The sequence below is a fragment of the Oncorhynchus kisutch genome, linkage group LG2 (genome assembly GCF_002021735.2).
Source record: "Oncorhynchus kisutch isolate 150728-3 linkage group LG2, Okis_V2, whole genome shotgun sequence".
Classification (NCBI taxonomy): Eukaryota; Metazoa; Chordata; class Actinopteri; order Salmoniformes; family Salmonidae; genus Oncorhynchus; species Oncorhynchus kisutch.
The window spans coordinates 6,185,118-6,201,673 of NC_034175.2; the positions used below are offsets into that span (position 1 = coordinate 6,185,118).

General features: G+C 43.2%; 3 protein-coding genes across 6 annotated transcripts; 2 read left to right on the forward strand and 1 right to left on the reverse strand.

Moving 5' to 3' along the window:
• Positions 1-125: 125 nt before the first annotated feature.
• Positions 126-9,447, forward strand: kel (Kell metallo-endopeptidase (Kell blood group)). Of its 4 annotated transcripts, none has more exons than XM_031786004.1 (17): positions 128-562; positions 910-1,017; positions 1,078-1,921; positions 2,109-2,236; positions 2,343-2,495; positions 2,657-2,728; positions 2,845-3,033; positions 3,185-3,345; positions 3,493-3,610; positions 3,721-3,816; positions 4,541-4,639; positions 4,738-4,815; positions 4,972-5,075; positions 5,176-5,265; positions 5,390-5,861; positions 7,864-7,953; positions 8,081-9,440. In XM_031786004.1, exons 1-17 carry the CDS (start codon positions 473-475, stop codon positions 8,225-8,227), a joined length of 3,039 nt encoding a protein of 1,012 aa, XP_031641864.1. In that variant the 5' UTR covers positions 128-472; the 3' UTR covers positions 8,228-9,440. The 4 variants fall into 4 exon arrangements, with proteins under 4 accessions (XP_031641861.1, XP_031641864.1, XP_031641856.1 ...); XM_031786010.1 differs by having other exon boundaries at positions 141-562; positions 910-1,921; positions 5,390-5,457; positions 5,701-5,861; positions 8,081-9,447; XM_031786001.1 differs by having other exon boundaries at positions 126-562; positions 910-1,921; positions 2,112-2,236.
• Positions 9,448-9,561: 114 nt separating this feature from the next.
• Positions 9,562-13,125, forward strand: LOC109906070 (EMG1 N1-specific pseudouridine methyltransferase). The gene is made up of 5 exons (XM_020503730.2): positions 9,562-10,301; positions 10,819-10,920; positions 11,018-11,159; positions 11,290-11,498; positions 12,188-13,125. The coding sequence occupies exons 1-5, from the start codon at positions 10,080-10,082 to the stop codon at positions 12,299-12,301; spliced, it is 789 nt and encodes a 262-aa protein (XP_020359319.2). The 5' UTR covers positions 9,562-10,079; the 3' UTR covers positions 12,302-13,125.
• A 154-nt stretch (positions 13,126-13,279) lies between these two features.
• Positions 13,280-15,959, reverse strand: LOC109906078 (histone H1.5). The gene is made up of 3 exons (XM_020503741.2): positions 14,891-15,959; positions 14,027-14,319; positions 13,280-13,798 (listed from the first exon to the last, which is right to left on the reverse strand). The coding sequence occupies exons 1-3, from the start codon at positions 15,180-15,182 to the stop codon at positions 13,304-13,306; spliced, it is 1,080 nt and encodes a 359-aa protein (XP_020359330.1). The 5' UTR covers positions 15,183-15,959; the 3' UTR covers positions 13,280-13,303.
• Between the last annotated feature and the right edge of the window lie 597 nt (positions 15,960-16,556).

Here is a 16,556-nt window from a genome sequence, read left to right on the forward strand (position 1 = left end):
CATACCAGACCCTCTGCTGCACTGATAGTGACGCGGGTAGACGGCTGTGTGTGCACTGTTTTGGCATTTGAGAAAAATGTTGTCCTCTCGATGCAGGGTAACAATGTGTCCTCTTAACGTTTGGACTTTTTCTGTGTTTCAAAGTTGGCGGATTTTATTAGCTCTGTACCGACCTGTTGCTTAGGGACATTATGTTCTCATTACATTTGAGTTAAAACTCAAAGTCATTTTAGGGTTGAAGAGGATTCCTCCTACACATCAAACACACCCACGTGCATGTCACAGTCTAAATGGATCCACAGTGCCACCTAATAATGTAGCAGAGAGAGAGGTAGGCTGCCAGTACAACTCTGTTTATCAGAACGTCAGAGGAGGAGGAGAGCAGTGAGTGATGAAAGAAGATAGAGAGCTGAGATGACAGCTGGCTGATGGAGGGAGAGATAGAGGTCTGGAGGTTACGTGTGAGGGAGAAATGAGAAACGTCAGTGGCTGCAACAAGCTAAACCCAGACAGACAGAACAAGACACAACAGAGTATGGCAGAAACCCCAGCAGAGCCTCAGGTAAAACCTGTAGAAGGACTTTTAATTATTTAATGAAATGTTATTATGAAGTTTATGCTGATCCTAGGTGATGTCAAATCAATGTTGGCTTGCCACAGGCTGAACACTTTCTACTTATTGCATCAGTTGTTTTTGGGGGAGGGTGTGTTGGAGCAAGCTCTCAATTTTCCTGCGCCTCATACTGTACATTTCAAGTTGTATTCCTGTTTTTAATGCGGTATTAATTAAATGTATATAGAGGACAAGATAGGTTATAAGCCTGTCGTGTCAAATTAGTCTTAAATGAAGCAGAAATGTGTATCATAATAATCCTGATATGAAACTGACTATCATTCAATTTTGTTTAGATTGACTGTGAGCTGCAGCCCCCATCTAATACCCTTTCTGAGCCTCAGCTCCAGTACCAACTACATCCTCTCTCTGAGCCCCAGCCACTACCCCAGCCTGATACCCTTCCCCTGCCCCAGCCTCAGCCGGATAGCCTTCCTGGGCCCCAGCTCCTACCCCAGCCTTGGCCCCTGCCCCAGCCTCAGCCGGATAGCCTTCCTGGGCCCCAGCTCCTACCCCAACCTGATACCCTTCCCCAGCCTTGGCCCCTGCCCCAGCCTCAGCCAGATAGCCTTCCTGAGCCCCAGCTCCTACCCCAGCCTGATACCCTCCCTGAGCCCCAGCCACTACCCCAGCCTGATACCCTTCCCCAACCCCTGCCCCAGCCTCAGCCGGATAGCCTTCCTGAGCCCCAGCTCCTACCCCAGCCTGATACCCTCCCTGAGCCCCAGCCACTACCCCAGCCTGATACCATTCCCCAGCCCCTGCCCCAGCCTCAGCCGGATAGCCTTCCTGGGCCCCAGCTCCTACCCCAGCCTGATACCCTCCCTGAGCCCCAGCCCCCGCCTGAAGAGGAGGTGAAGCCCTGGGTGTGGAAACGTCACTGCGTACTCCTTCTCTTCCTCCTGGCATCCTCCTTCTGTGCCTCCATAGTGGGCCTGGCCTACTACTCCCAGCAGCACCTCCCACCAGAGAGCACACCGCCAGCCTCTCCTCCATGTACCTCCCCGGCTTGTCAGAGGGCTACCGCCCGTCTTTCCATCTCAGTCGACCCCTTCTCTCAGCCCTGTGACTACTTCCTGTTTCCCTGTGGGTCTGAAGGGGCGTCTCTGTCCAACAGGGGGAGACAGAGGGGCAAGGGCATGCCCCTACACCCACAGGGCCACAAGAGCAGGGCAGCACAGGCAGAGAAAGAGAGAGAAAGAGGGAGGAAGGAGAGAGAGACAGGCACGGACATAATAGAAAAGGCTCCAGCAGACAGAATGCCAGACAGACAGACTGCACTACTGCTGACAATGAGGGAGATTTTGGGTGAGAATCTAAAAATGTGTTTATCCTCTGTAGATTTTGTACCTGTCCTTTGGGACAACCATTTAAATAGAACTGCTGAAACCGTTTCGGTAGACACTTGCCAGTTGGTCAGCGCACGCTCGCAGTACACGTCCTGGTAATCCGTTTATCCTCACAATGAAACTTTGATATAATGTTCCTCTGTCAGAAGCTGAGGACCGCTCCAGCCCAGGTAACTCAGCTAGGAAGAAGGCCTGTATGTTCTACCGTTCCTGTATGGACACTGGCCCCACAGAGTCCGCCGGGCCAGAACCTTTCCTCAGGCTAGTCCACAAGGTCAGATCCCTGGAATAGATTGGTGGGGTATGGTGACTGATTATGCCTTCTCTACTCTTATGGTAAAAACTATTTCCCTCTCTCTCTCTACCCCCCCTCTCTTAAGCTGGGTGGCTGGGCTGTATCAGGCCGGTGGAACCAGACAGATTTCAACTCCACTCTGTCTCTACTGATGAGAGACTATGGCACCTTCCCATTCTTTAGTGTTTATGTGGGCAAGGATCCTAATGACACTCAAGGAGACAAGCGATACATACAGGTCAGTTAGACTGGGGTTCTGGGGCAGTGAAATACCCAATGGGTGTTCTACAGTATATACAGTAATGGATTATATTCATACAGCACTTTTCACTGGAGCTTTACATAAAGGGTAACTTCCCCATCCACTATACATTTATAGCATATATATTTTTTCTATAGATTGATCAGCCGGATTTTCAGATACCTACTGAATGGAGCAGCAAGACTCAGAAGTCCAAAGCTAACACCCAGGTACACTAAGTCTATATCGGTTCTATAGTATATCATCTATCTGCTGATGTCAACATTTGGCATTATGTCTCTCATCCCCTCTGCTCCCGCTCTATATTTCTCTCTTTTCCCCCCAGATCCTGCGTCTGTTCCTGGCCTCGTATCAGAGGTTGCTGGCCCTGTTGGGCTCTCCCTCCAGCAGCACCATTCTCCATATAGGCCTGTTCATCTCTCTGTCCTCTGAACTGGCTGTAGCTGCCTCTCCTCTGCCGCATCGCCTGCAACAGGGGCTGCTGTACCAGCGCATCACCATCAAAGAGCTACAGGTGCGGGGTGTGTGTGTATGTACTTATGTGTGAGTGTGTGTGTGTCTAGTTCTCTCTCCCTTTACCCTAACCTTCACTAACTCATAGAGCTATTGTATATGTGTACCTGTATTTCCCTATACAGAATGCATCTTTCTTATTTTGTGAACAGACCCTGGCCCCTGCCATTGATTGGCTGGGCTGTCTACAGACCACCTTCCATCCCCACCCTGTTAGCCAATCGGATCACGTCCTCCTGCACAACCTCCCTTACATAGTCCACATGTCCCGCATCATCGGCAAATGGCTGAACAAGCATGAATTGAGTGGCAGGTACTTTATATCAATCAAAAATATCATGCAAAAGACAGTAACAAATATAACAAGGTTTCTCATCACACAAGCTACCTCTGTTACTTACAGCATGGTGTATAGTAATCAGTACACGTTTGTTTGGTGCCTGTCCATCTTTCTGTTTAGTGGCCCTCTTCACACCTTCATGGTCCTCAGTCTCCTCCACACTGTCATACCCGCGCTGGACTCCAGGTTCACTCAGACAGAGAGGAATTTCTCCTTAGCTCTGGGGACTACAGAGGAGGTAACTGAATATGGACTACATTTCCCAGCTTGCTCTTGTAGTTGAATAACACTGCTTGGAGTGATTATATTGTCTGGGACTTGTAGTTCATTGCTACTTGCCTCTCTCAGGATGTCCCTCGCTGGAGGCAGTGTGTTCTGCAGACTGAGAAAGGGTTTGACACGGTACTAAAACACATACTGAGAGAGACCACCGCATACACAGAGGTGAGAGGCACTGTGTGTGTGTGTGTTTTGTGTCTGTGTGTCTCAGTGTGTGTGTTTTTGTGTGTGTGTGTGTGTGTGCATAGAGAAAGCAAAGACAGAAGAGATGTAGTGTGTGAAATGTGTGATGAAGAATAGCAGCAACAAAATATAAATAGAAAAAGTGAATTGTGTCCTAGGCCTAATTGTCATGAGGAAGAGTTTAGAACACCTTTTCAGTTGTCCAATTGAATGTATTCAACTGAAATGTGTCTTCCGCATTTAATCCAACCCCTCTGAACTGCTACAGAACTAAAGAAATATGGGTTCTGATGAGAAGTATATTTTTTGATGTATGTATAAGTCTTTCAGGGTGTCTTCGATACTCACATTGATGACATTACTAAATAATTAAGGTGAACAGTAAAATTTGGAAGACGCATTATGACTATAAAAAAATATTTTGATCGAACACAATTTATATTTTAAAAAATTTAAAAAACATAACTAAAATAAATAAGATGGACTACAAAAACTCCCTAGGCTATTACATTTGTAAATCATGTTATGTAATTATGAAGTCAAATGTATTAATGAATTGTATTTATGTGAACTACAGTATTTATGATTTTCAAATGTGAAAATCTTCAAGAAATATAATTTTTAGCAACAAAATACAAGATAACCACTTCATAAATGTGATGTTACATTATAAGTGTGTTGAAATGGTATTATCTGTTTCCTCTAGGCAGAGGAGCTGATTCAGAATGTCTATTCCTCCATCAAGTCCAAACTACCTGATCTCAGGTGGAGAGATGAGGAGTCTCGCCTGTCTGTTTTGAATAAGGTAAAAAGTCAACAGTGGATGTAATTTACTGGAGCCCTTATTTAAAAACAACTGTGTATTCATTGTCCACTTGAAATGTACAATCTGTGTTTTCCCAGATTCAGTCTCTAACTCCAAGACTTTCAACTAAAAACAACATTTTCAGTGAAGCTGAACTCAACCAACTGTATTCAAAGGAAGAGTATTTTATTGTAGTGGAACTAGTCTACATTGCCAATAAGATATAGGATTTCTTAATCAATATCACTAATGAATCATATTACCAGTGATGATAATACATTGTACTATATACATACTGGTAGTTAATTTTCCCCCATTTATTTAATTAATAGGTGACAATTGACGAACACATGTATTTCTCCAACTACATCCAGTCTCTCTCCCTCCAGCGCCAGAGACCAAGCAAACTCTTTTCCCAGGCTGAAGGAGATGATATGTGAGAGCCCAGTTGTCATGAAAAGTCTATGTGATTTGGTTTGGGTAGATATGGGTTATTAATATGTGAATTTGAGGATTCTCTCCATCTTCTCCTCCAGTTGGTCCCTCACTCCATTTATCTCCGGCAATGAGCTAGTCTTTCCCATAGGGATGTTTGTCCAGCCTCTCTTCCACCCTACCTATCCCAGGTAACCCAAACTCATATTTTTACTATCACATAAAAACTATGAATAACCAAGTAGTCTTATTGAGATAAATAATCAAATCCCTCAAAGGCGTGTTTTGTTGAGTATTTGCATGTTTTTGTGTCAGGGCCATCAACTTTGGGGTTTTGGGATCTTTGATGGCCAAAGATATTCTCCATCTCCTTCTTCCCAACAGTAAGGCAAATAGTCTCAATGAATTACTCTATGATTGTAATGCAGTTAATGAAATTATGTGCAGAGTTTGCATTTTGCACATGTTTATTTGTGTGTATGCATGTGTGTGTAGGTTTATACATGATCCATGTGTGTGTAGGTTTATACATGATCCATGTGTGTGTAGGTTTATACATGATCCATGTGTGTGTAGGTTTATACATGATCCATGTGTGTGCCCTGACTGTTCACCCTGTGCTTTAGTCCATTCTCAGAGTGTGTCTCCCAGGTCCATAGCAGAGTGTGTGCGGTACCAGTACCTGAGTATGACAGAGGGACCAGGGAGAGAGGGGGCGTTCTCGCTGTCACCAGCACAGCAGCAGGAGATGTGGGTGCAGTACTCTGCTCTGCAGATCGCACTACAGGTCGGTTTTTGGGATTCCAAATCTATTCTAGGGTATCTAGGCTATTTCAATTTCAGCACCTTAGTTGTTTTGGTTGGTATCAGAAGCATACTATGTTTTGGTTGGTATCAGAGGCATACTATGTTTTGGTTGATATCAGAGGCATACTATGCTGTGGTTGATATCAGAGGCATACTATGTTTTGGTTGATATCAGAGGCATACTATGTTGTGGTTGATATCAGAGGCATACTATGTTTTGTTTGATATCAGAGGCATACTATGTTGTGGTTGATATCAGAGGCATACTATGTTTTGGTTGATATCAGAGGCATACTATGTTTTGTTTGATATCAGAGGCATACTATGCTGTGGTTGATATCAGAGGCATACTATGTTTTGGTTGATATCAGAGGCATACTATGTTTTGGTTGATATCAGAGGCATACTATGTTTTGTTTGATATCAGAGGCATACTATGCTGTGGTTGATATCAGAGGCATACTATGTTTTGGTTGATATCAGAGGCATACTATGTTGTGGTTGATATCAGAGGCATACTATGTTGTGGTTGATATCAGAGGCATACTATGTTGTGGTTGATATCAGAGGCATACTATGTTTTGGTTGGTATCAGAGGCATACTATGTTTTGGTTGGTATCAGAGGCATACTATGTTTTGGTTGATATCAGAGGCATACTATGTTTTGGTTGATATCAGAGGCATACTATGCTGTGGTTGATATCAGAGGCATACTATGTTTTGGTTGATATCAGAGGCATACTATGTTTTGGTTGATATCAGAGGCATACTATGCTGTGGTTGGTATCAGAGGCATACTATGTTTTGGTTGATATCAGAGGCATACTATGTTTTGGTTGATATCAGAGGCATACTATGTTTTGGTTGATATCAGAGGCATACTATGTTTTGGTTGATATCAGAGGCATACTATGTTGTGGTTGATATCAGAGGCATACTATGCTGTGGTTGATATCAGAGGCATACTATGTTGTGGTTGATATCAGAGGCATACTATGCTGTGGTTGATATCAGAGGCATACTATGTTTTGGTTGGTATCAGAGGCATACTATGTTTTGTTTGATATCAGAGGCATACTATGCTGTGGTTGATATCAGAGGCATACTATGTTTTGGTTGATATCAGAGGCATACTATGTTGTGGTTGATATCAGAGGCATACTATGTTGTGGTTGATATCAGAGGCATACTATGTTGTGGTTGATATCAGAGGCATACTATGTTTTGGTTGGTATCAGAGGCATACTATGTTTTGGTTGGTATCAGAGGCATACTATGTTTTGGTTGATATCAGAGGCATACTATGTTTTGGTTGATATCAGAGGCATACTATGCTGTGGTTGATATCAGAGGCATACTATGTTTTGGTTGATATCAGAGGCATACTATGTTTTGGTTGATATCAGAGGCATACTATGCTGTGGTTGGTATCAGAGGCATACTATGTTTTGGTTGATATCAGAGGCATACTATGTTTTGGTTGATATCAGAGGCATACTATGTTTTGGTTGATATCAGAGGCATACTATGTTTTGGTTGATATCAGAGGCATACTATGTTTTGGTTGATATCAGAGGCATACTATGTTGTGGTTGATATCAGAGGCATACTATGCTGTGGTTGATATCAGAGGCATACTATGTTTTGGTTGATATCAGAGGCATACTATGTTGTGGTTGATATCAGAGGCATACTATGCTGTGGTTGATATCAGAGGCATACTATGTTTTGGTTGATATCAGAGGCATACTATGTTTTGGTTGGTATCAGAGGCATACTATGTTTTGGTTGGTATCAGAGACATACTATGTTTTGGTTGATATCAGAGACATACTATGTTTTGGTTGATATCAGAGACATACTATGTTTTGGTTGATATCAGAGACATACTATGTTTTGGTTGATATCAGAGGCATACTATGTTTGTCAAAGCTTTATCTACTTATTTCTCCCTCTTTATCCTTTACTCTCTGTGTCTCAGGCTTACAATCAGAGTTTGAAGAAGTATCCTGGCGACTCCTCTCTCTCAGGCCTCTCTCACACTCATCTGTTCCTTACTTCATTCACTCAGGTAAGGATAACAACAGTAACATAACAACAATTGCAGATGTCTAAAAGGTTCACTTTAACATGCATATGAAGGTCCTACGAATGGATGTTTTCCTTCCAATAATTGTATTGATTTTATCTTCTTTCAGATCAACTGCGACTCTGACCCGTACCACGAGTTCATGCCCTTTGAACCTTCCTTTCTGGTTACTGTCATCTGTGGGTACTCTAACCTCTGCCCTACGACCCTCTCCTGCCCCAACAAACCCCAGCAGCACCTCTTAGGGACATGCTGACCTACAGATCTACAGCAACATCTCCTACCAAACAAAAAATGCAGAGCCATTGATGAACACACAAGACTGTCATTTAAACAGATCAGTGTGCCCCCCCCCCCCCCCCCCCCCCCCCCCCCCCCGCGGGACGGTTGAGCTAATGTAGGCTAATATGATTAGCATGAGGTTGTAAGTAACAACAACAACAAAAAATCTCAGGACATAAACATATCTGATATGGGCAGAAGGTTTAAATTCTTGTTAATCTAACTGTCCTGTCCAATTTACAGTAGCTAGTGAAATAATACCTTACTATTGTTTGAGAAGAGTGCACAATTATGAACTTGAAAATGTATTAATAAACCAATTAGGCACATTTGGACAGTCGTGAAACAACATTTTGAACAGATATACAATGGTTCATTGGATCAGTCTAACACTTTGCACATACACTGCTGCCATCTAGTGGCCAAAATTTAAATTGCGTCTGGGCTGGAATAATACATTATGGCCTTTCTCTTGCATTTCAAAGATGATGGTACAAAAAAAAATCATGTTTTTTTTCTTTGTATTATCTTTTACCAGATCTAATGTGTTATATTCTCCTACATTAATTGAACATTTCCACAAACTTCGAAGTGTTTCCTTTCAAATGGTATGATGAATATGCATATCCTTGCTTCAGGTCCTGAGCTACAGGCAGTTAGATTTGGGTATGTCATTTTAGGCAAACATTTTTAAAAAAAAGGGTCAGATCTTTAAGAAGGCAATAGAACAGAACACTAAATCCAAATGCAACTGACAGGATAGTTGATTATTCATTAGGCACATCCATCCAGTCTCTTGTGACATCCTGTGCATTTGTTTCTGGGTTCTGAGATAAAACTATGCACATTGTCTGTGTTTTATTTTAAACTGCAGTATGTAACAAGCACCTTGTTATCCATAAGGATACTATTAGTTATGTTTGGAGGTTCTGGTCTGCTTACCTTTGTTAAATGTAGGGGAGAGTGTGTCTGCCAGTTTAGATGGTGCCAAAGACACAAACAGTGTTGAAAAAGTGTGTATGAAGTGTGTGGATGTAAATGAATAGGGAAAGGGGGATATCTAGTCAGTTTTACAACTGAATGCATTCAACTGAAATGTGTCTTGCGCATTTAACCCAATCCCTCTGAATCAGAGGTGCGGTCATAGATATAGGGCTGATAATTCTACAAAATAAAGTTGATTTTTTAATGTGATGGGAGTTGTATTTCTTATGGAGTAATAACGTATACATGTTATATGTGATTGTTATACAACATGTTTCTAATAGTTAGGTCAAAACTGTGGCCAGGTAAGCGGGTAGGACTAGTGATTGGGCGCTATTTAGTGTAGGCTATTTGATCGGAGTAACCTAATGTAAAACGTTTCCTTCTAATTACATTGTCATACATTTGATCTCCGGCCTGAAAACTACAGAAAAGGCCACATGTTCTTTCTACCATATGCTATATCTGCTACATGATTTACGTTAGATTCGTGTTTTGACTGAATGTTGGTGGAGCTCTGCAGCGATACGTCTCTCCAACAGCACCCTGGAGAGGCGGCTGGGACCGGACATGATAAATATTTTTGCGTCCCTACCTTTTGACAAAGTGGGCACTGCTTATCACAGGGCGGCATCAGCGCTCACCTAAAAAGCCCATATGCCACTGGTTGAGATAAACTGTCATTGATTTTCGGCAGAATTATGTGAGCTTTTATCTGTTGTTAGAGGTACGTCTTTGTCAGTTTAGCTCAGAAAATGCAGTCTTCGTCAATCTGCCGCCATAGCTGAGCAGTCTTCGTCAATCTGCCGCCATAGACGGCCGCCTGCTGCCTAATTATTCAAATGAGGGGTAGAACCTTGGCAAAACTCCATCAGTATGACGCGTTATTCCGGCGACAACCATCCCGAAGCAACATGGAAGCCCACAGTTGTGACAAGCGTGGTCTTGAGCATTTAGACGAATATGAACCCAAACCAGCCAAACATATGCGTAGCCTGCACGATCGCATGGTGGAAAGGCGACTAGTAGTTATTTTAGAGGGGGCAACGCTGGAAACAGTGAAGGTAAAGACGAGTATTTGGCTATTCACCTCCGCCACCCAACTGCTATGTTGGGAAACTAACGTTAAAGCTAATGTTAGCTGCGTCTCTTACTTCCTGCGTTATTGGATATAAACAATTTAGATAGCTTCCTGTTCAACCAGACTTGCCTGGTAGATTTGTGATATGAATATTGCATTCTGCACGATAACTGTGTTTTGTGACTGAATTAAACTATTTGTTATTAGTTAGCACCTGCCTGCAGGCCCACTGATACATGTCCTAAAGCAGGGTTTCCCAAACTCGGTCCTGGGCCCCCCCTGTGTACACGTTTTGGTTTTTGTCCTAACACTACACAGCTGACTCAAATAACCAACTCATCATCAAGCTTTAATTATTTGAATCAGCTGTGTAGTGCTAGGGCAAAAACCAAAACGTGCCCCCAGGACCAAGTTTGGAAAACCCTGTTCTAAATAGTGGGCATGGAAGTTGCACCATAATCAAAGAAGGATGTTAATCATGTTCTACTCTTTCCCCTCAGGTTGGCAAGACATTTGAACTGCTGAACTGTGACCAACACAAGGGCATGATCATCAAAAGTGGACGGGACCCAGGGAAGATTCGACCTGACATTACACATCAGGTAAGCTGTCATTTTCACTTTGACCCTGGAATACCAGTCGTCTTTCTTCTTCGCTCCTCTAACCCAGCCATATCCTGTAATTGTTCCCCCCCCCCAGTGTTTGTTGATGCTGATGGACAGTCCATTGAACAGGGCAGGTCTCCTGCAGGTTTACATCCACACAGAGAGGAACGCCCTGATTGAGATCAACCCACAGACACGCATCCCCCGAACCTTCAACCGCTTCTGTGGCCTCATGGGTAAGCCTGCTAGGTTCTGCTGAAATTCTCTAAATACCTTCTCTCCTACCATCCTCCTCTCCTACCCCTCTATTGTACTGTATTTCTCCCTCTCTCATTTCATCCCACTTGTATTTATGTCTCCTCCTAGTCCAGCTCCTGCACAAGCTGAGTGTGAGGGCGGCTGACGGCCCCCAGCGCCTGCTGAAGCTCATCAAGAACCCTGTGTCAGACCACCTGCCCCCTGGCTGCCCCTGTATTTGTACCTCCTTCTCCTCTGGGGAGGCAGTGGGCGCCCGCACCGTGGTACCAGAGGATGGGCCCGCCACTGTGGTGGTCGGAGCATTTGCACACGGAGCGGTGAGTTTAGCTTAAGGCTCTAGGGTAATGGCCCGTGTGCACCGATCCAGGATCAGCTTCACTTACCCTCTCTCATTACAGACCTTAGATCAGTGTTATGGGGCATCTTCATCCTACTTCTCTGGGGCAGAAGCTGATTTAGGTACTGTTGATGTAGGTAGTGTGTGTTAGAAATGTAGATGATGGTTGATTTTATTCTCTACCAATTAAAAAAGGAGCTGGAATGTGGTAAATGATTATGTGCTGCTGCTCCAGTTTGAACTGTTCTGCCTGCGGCTATGTTTTCAACTCTCTGGTAGAGATACTCTGAATGATCGGCTATGAAAAGCCAACTGACATTTACTCCCGAGGTGCTGACTTGCTGCACCCTTGACAACCACTGTGATTATTATTATTTGACCCTGCTGGTCATCTATGAACATTTTGGCCATGTTCTGTTATAATCTCCACCCGGCCCAGCCAGAAGAGGACTGGCCACCCCACAGCCTGGTTTCTTCCTAGGTTTAGGCCTTTCTAGGGAGTTTTTCCTAGCCACCGTGCTTCTACACCTGCATTGCTTGCTGTTTTGGGATTTTAGGCTGGGTTTCTATACAGAACTTTGTGACATCAGCTGATGTAAGAATGTCTTTATAAATACATTTGATTGATTATGCATTGGTTTGAGCTCTGCTTGTCCTCTCCTGTCTTAGGTGAATGTGGACTACACAGAGAAGACTGTTTCCATCAGTAACTACCCTCTCTCTGCTGCCCTCACCTGTGCCAAGATGTGCTCTGCCTTTGAGGAGGTCTGGGGCGTGTTGTGATGAAGTTGACAGCGCACTGCTGCTCCAGCTAAAAAGGTTGTCAACATGAACATTGTCTTACAGGGACTAGAAATGGATTGGACAGTCACGTTCAGTCAAGGAACATTGTACAGAAACGGTCCATTTCACCAATTACCTCCTGTGGATTTGTACGATACTATGGGTGTATGTATTGTGTGTAAAATATGGTATTTTACATGTCTTAATTACGGTAGTTTCAATATGAAATGAATACTGTTTTGAATACACCATCTGTAAGGACTTGACACCAAATATGGTCTTCCTACTTGTTTTTTTGTACATGTATCCAGTGCATCATTGTTCCCATGGTTATACAGTGGAAATAATCTGTATAGTTTGTCCTCTGGTTTCTGTTGTTCCTTGTCAAAGAGACTGTAGGGAACAAAACAATTTAACACATGATGGGGACAAATCATGTTTTCATGTAATCCTGGTCAAATAATCACTCTATATATATATATATATATATATACTACTTTTCAAAACTTTGGGGTCACTTAAATGCCCTTGTTTTTGAAAGAAAAGCAAATGTTTTGTCCATTAAATAAAATAACCTCAAATTGATCAGAAATAGTGTAGACTATTGTAGCTGGAAACGGCAGATATTTTATGGAATATCTACATGGGTGTACAGAGGCCCATTATCAGCAACCATCACTCGTGTTCCAATGGCACATTGTGTTAGCTAATCCAAGTTTGTTTTAAAAGGCTAATTGATCATTAGAAAACCCTTTTGCAATTGTTAGTACAGCTGAAACCTGTTCTGATTAAAGGACATTTCTATGTGACCTCAAACCTTTGAACGGTGGTGTACATGTCATTTGTGAGTAACATTGTATTGGTTTTTATTACATTGACAAAATATAACAGTCATACGTAAGGCTAAGGTAATTTGACAAATCTACTATGGACATATTATTCTTTTAGTCCATACTCAGTCCATTTCCACAAGGACGCATGTCTTTTAGCAACCCCAGGTCACTATATCCGTGGCTTTGTATTGCGGGTTACAACCATTTTACGAGTTTTCTTATTGGCTGCTTTCAAAAACTTTCCTGCAGGTTTAGGGGCTTTGTAGCCTGTTTTTTGGACCTTGGCTGGTGATTTTGATGCTTGTCCTGCTGGTTTGTGGCTTTTGCCTACTTGTTTTGGTCTATCTCCTATTTCCCTTTGACCTTTTCCAACAACTGTTTTGTTCTTGTCTGCTGGTTGAGCTGTTTTTCCTGCTGGTTTAGTTGTTTTTTCTCCAGGTTTCAGAGCTTTTCCTGCTGGTTTAGTTGTTTTTTCTCCAGGTTTCAGAGCTTTTCCTGCTGGTTTAGTAGTTTTTGCTCCTGGTTTCTGGCCTTTTCCTGTTGGTTTCAAGGCCTTTCCTTTCTCTGCTGCTGGCTTCAAAATTCTTTTTTTCTGCTTGGCCCTCTCAGCTGCTGCAAGGTCTCTCATGGCTCTTGTCTTAACTCTCTTCTCATATGTCAGTTTCTGTAGTTTTTAGAACAGGAGACGAGAGAGAAACATCTGCATAATTCAAAATTCCCAAATAACTGGTTGTGGTTTGACAATGACAACTTGAGCACCTTTTATCAATGAAGTATGCACCATGGTGCAATTTGCTTCCTACTCAGGTGAAATGAGCCAGTGGAAAATCAAACTGCCAAAGAGCTAAAACAAAAAAAAACACAGACAAAAATATATTACTTAAACAGTTACCTTGTTGAGTTTAAATGACCCAGATGCACCAACTCCAGTAGTCTGCACCAGTGTCTCCTTCCTCACCAGGCCTTTCACAGCTAAGTTCACACGGGTATTGTTCTTGGTGACATCATAGCCACCAGCAGCCAGGGCATGCTTGAGGTCCACCATGGAGATGCCACCCCTGTGCTTGCACTGGGAGACTACCCGAAGGATGAGCTGGGAGACCCGGGTAGCGACACGCCTTGCATCGTTGGTTTTGGGTGCAGATGCAGCCTCTGCCTGGTACTTGAACAGGCGAACTGGGGTCGCTGGATACAGATTGAGATGAAGATGGGGATACACTCATTAGTTATTCAATATTTTATTTGACACAAACATCACATACTTCAAAATTGCTTTTTGAAAATCATTAAGATATTGTAGTGACCTTAACCCAACACCTAGCGACCTGGTCAAGAGCTTTGGATGTCTTGGCGCACCAGGTGTGTTGGGTTGACAGTCCTGGGTTCAAGACCCATTTGTGACTACCCCCTGACTTTGCTGCATTGGTGTTAGAAATTAGATATCCCCTGGTTGCAGTCATCAAGAGTGCAGGCATCGCAATTAACTGTAGTGAAGCACAAGAATGTGCTCTCTGAAGGATGGGGGTAGTGTAGCAACCTTGACCCAAAACCAAGTGACCTCGTCAAAATGTTCCGATCTCTTCGTGTAACAGCTAGGAGTTGACAAGATGCCATCCTGGCCCAGGTTCCCAGGTAACGTTACCATCCACCTCTAGCCCACACCGGCCAGAGGTTTGTTTAAAGACACATTTGCTGCAATATGATGCGCAAGCAAATATTGAACAAGCTAAAGAAATTGGCTAGCTAGATCACTCACTTGGCAAAGGCACTTTTTCGTTTCCTGTAACATTCTTCTTCTCTTGGATTGCACGCTTCAATAGCTGACCCAAACGTCTAGCCCCTGCTTTCCCAAGTCCCCGACCACCTGGGTTTTTTACTGGCTTCGTTTGCTGCTTCACGGGCGACTTGACCGGTGGTTTTACTGGCGCTTTACGTTTAACTTTCTCTTGTCCTCGGTTGATTACTGTAACTGTTCCCTTTGATTCTATGTTAACTTTTCCTTTTCTCTCTTGTTTGACATCTTCCTTTTTGCGGGCGTTTCTAGGCATATTGTTGATTACAAGTTGTGGTCGAGCAAATCACATAAAGTAAAGATAGCTAGCTAACGTTACTATATTTGGTTAAACAGTGAGTTGGGAAAGTGGGATACGTTAGCGAACGAAATGATGACGTTTTATCAATTTCAATTTACAAAAAACAACAATATCAGTTTTCAAACGGTCGTTCGAATTTTTTTTTTTTTAAACGGTCGTTCGATAATTATATTGAACGCGGGTCGGGTCACCAGAAGCAAGAAAATCAACAAGCCAGCAACCAACATACACTGTAGGTTTGAGCTAGCTCCTCACTGCAAGCAAAGCTTAGGTGTGTGCGTGTACTGTTTGGTGGCGCTTATTTGCGTAAAATAAAACTACCGTCTGTGAGTGTCATTGAAGGAGAACGAAACGTCTCCGCAATAAAGTCGTGTGGTGCCTGGTTGGTATTTGTTGTTCTTTGTAACTGTTAATTCACACTTTGAAAAATCATTTAAATTTTGAGACATTCGTTTTTCTACATTATTTTCGCTCCCTTGAACACAGAACATGCAACAGTTTAAAATATTTTAGTTACAGTTCATGTAAGGAAATCAGTCAATTGAAATAAAATCATTAGGCCCTAATCTATGGATTTCATATAACTGGGAATACAGATATGCATCGGTTGGTCACAGATACTTTAAAAAAAGGTAGGAGCCTGGATCTGAAAATGAATCAGTATCTGGTAGAGTTGATCAGGCTGTTGAATGTTGTCCCACTCCTCTTCAATGGCTGTGCGAAGTTGCTGGATGTTGGTGGGAACTGGAACATGTTGTACATGTCGATCCAGAGCATCCCAAACATGCTCAATGGGTGACATGTTTGGTGAGTATGCAGGCAGACCAAGGAAGTACAGGGACATTTTCAGCTTGATGTGATGACTGCGGATGAATGGCAGGACATTGGGCCTCAGGATCTCGTTACGGTACCTCTGCATTAAAATTGCAATTGATTAAATGCAATTGTGTTCACTGTCTGTAGCTTATGTCTGCCCATACCATAACCCCACCACCAAGGGGCACTGTTCACAACGTTGACATCAGTTAACCGCTCGCCCACACAACGCCACACATGCTGTCTGCCATCTGCCCGGTACAATTGAAACCGGGATTCATCCATGAAGAGCACACTTCTCCAGCGTGCCAGTGGCCATCGAAGGTGAGTATTCGCCCACTGAAGTTGGTTACGATGCTGAACTGCAGGACTATGAGCATGCAGAAGAGCTTCCCTGAGATGTTTTCTGACAGTTTGTGCAGAAATTCTTCGGTTGTGCAAAGCCCCTTTGATCAGCTGTCCATGTGGCTGGTCTCAGACCACCCCGCAGGTGAAGAAGCCAGATGTGAAAGT

What these genes read in the sequence shown, in the direction of transcription:
- LOC109906078 (XM_020503741.2), bottom strand. Translation starts at nt 15,182, where the DNA reads ATGCCTAGAAACGCCCGCAAAAAGGAAGATGTCAAACAAGAGAGAAAA. An exon ending in CGAAAAAGTGCCTTTGCCAA is followed by an intron (nt 14,320 to 14,890) that starts GTGAGTGATCTA and finishes ATCTGTATCCAG; the next exon opens with CGACCCCAGTTCGCCTGTTC. An exon ending in GGTCATTTAAACTCAACAAG is followed by an intron (nt 13,799 to 14,026) that starts GTAACTGTTTAA and finishes TAAAAACTACAG; the next exon opens with AAACTGACATATGAGAAGAG.
- LOC109906070 (XM_020503730.2), top strand. Translation starts at nt 10,080, where the DNA reads ATGAGGGGTAGAACCTTGGCAAAACTCCATCAGTATGACGCGTTATTC. An exon ending in CAACGCTGGAAACAGTGAAG is followed by an intron (nt 10,302 to 10,818) that starts GTAAAGACGAGT and finishes CTTTCCCCTCAG; the next exon opens with GTTGGCAAGACATTTGAACT. An exon ending in CCGCTTCTGTGGCCTCATGG is followed by an intron (nt 11,160 to 11,289) that starts GTAAGCCTGCTA and finishes GTCTCCTCCTAG; the next exon opens with TCCAGCTCCTGCACAAGCTG.
- kel (XM_031785996.1), top strand. Translation starts at nt 473, where the DNA reads ATGAGAAACGTCAGTGGCTGCAACAAGCTAAACCCAGACAGACAGAAC. An exon ending in CTCTGGGGACTACAGAGGAG is followed by an intron (nt 3,611 to 3,720) that starts GTAACTGAATAT and finishes TGCCTCTCTCAG; the next exon opens with GATGTCCCTCGCTGGAGGCA. An exon ending in TTCCACCCTACCTATCCCAG is followed by an intron (nt 5,266 to 5,389) that starts GTAACCCAAACT and finishes TTTTTGTGTCAG; the next exon opens with GGCCATCAACTTTGGGGTTT.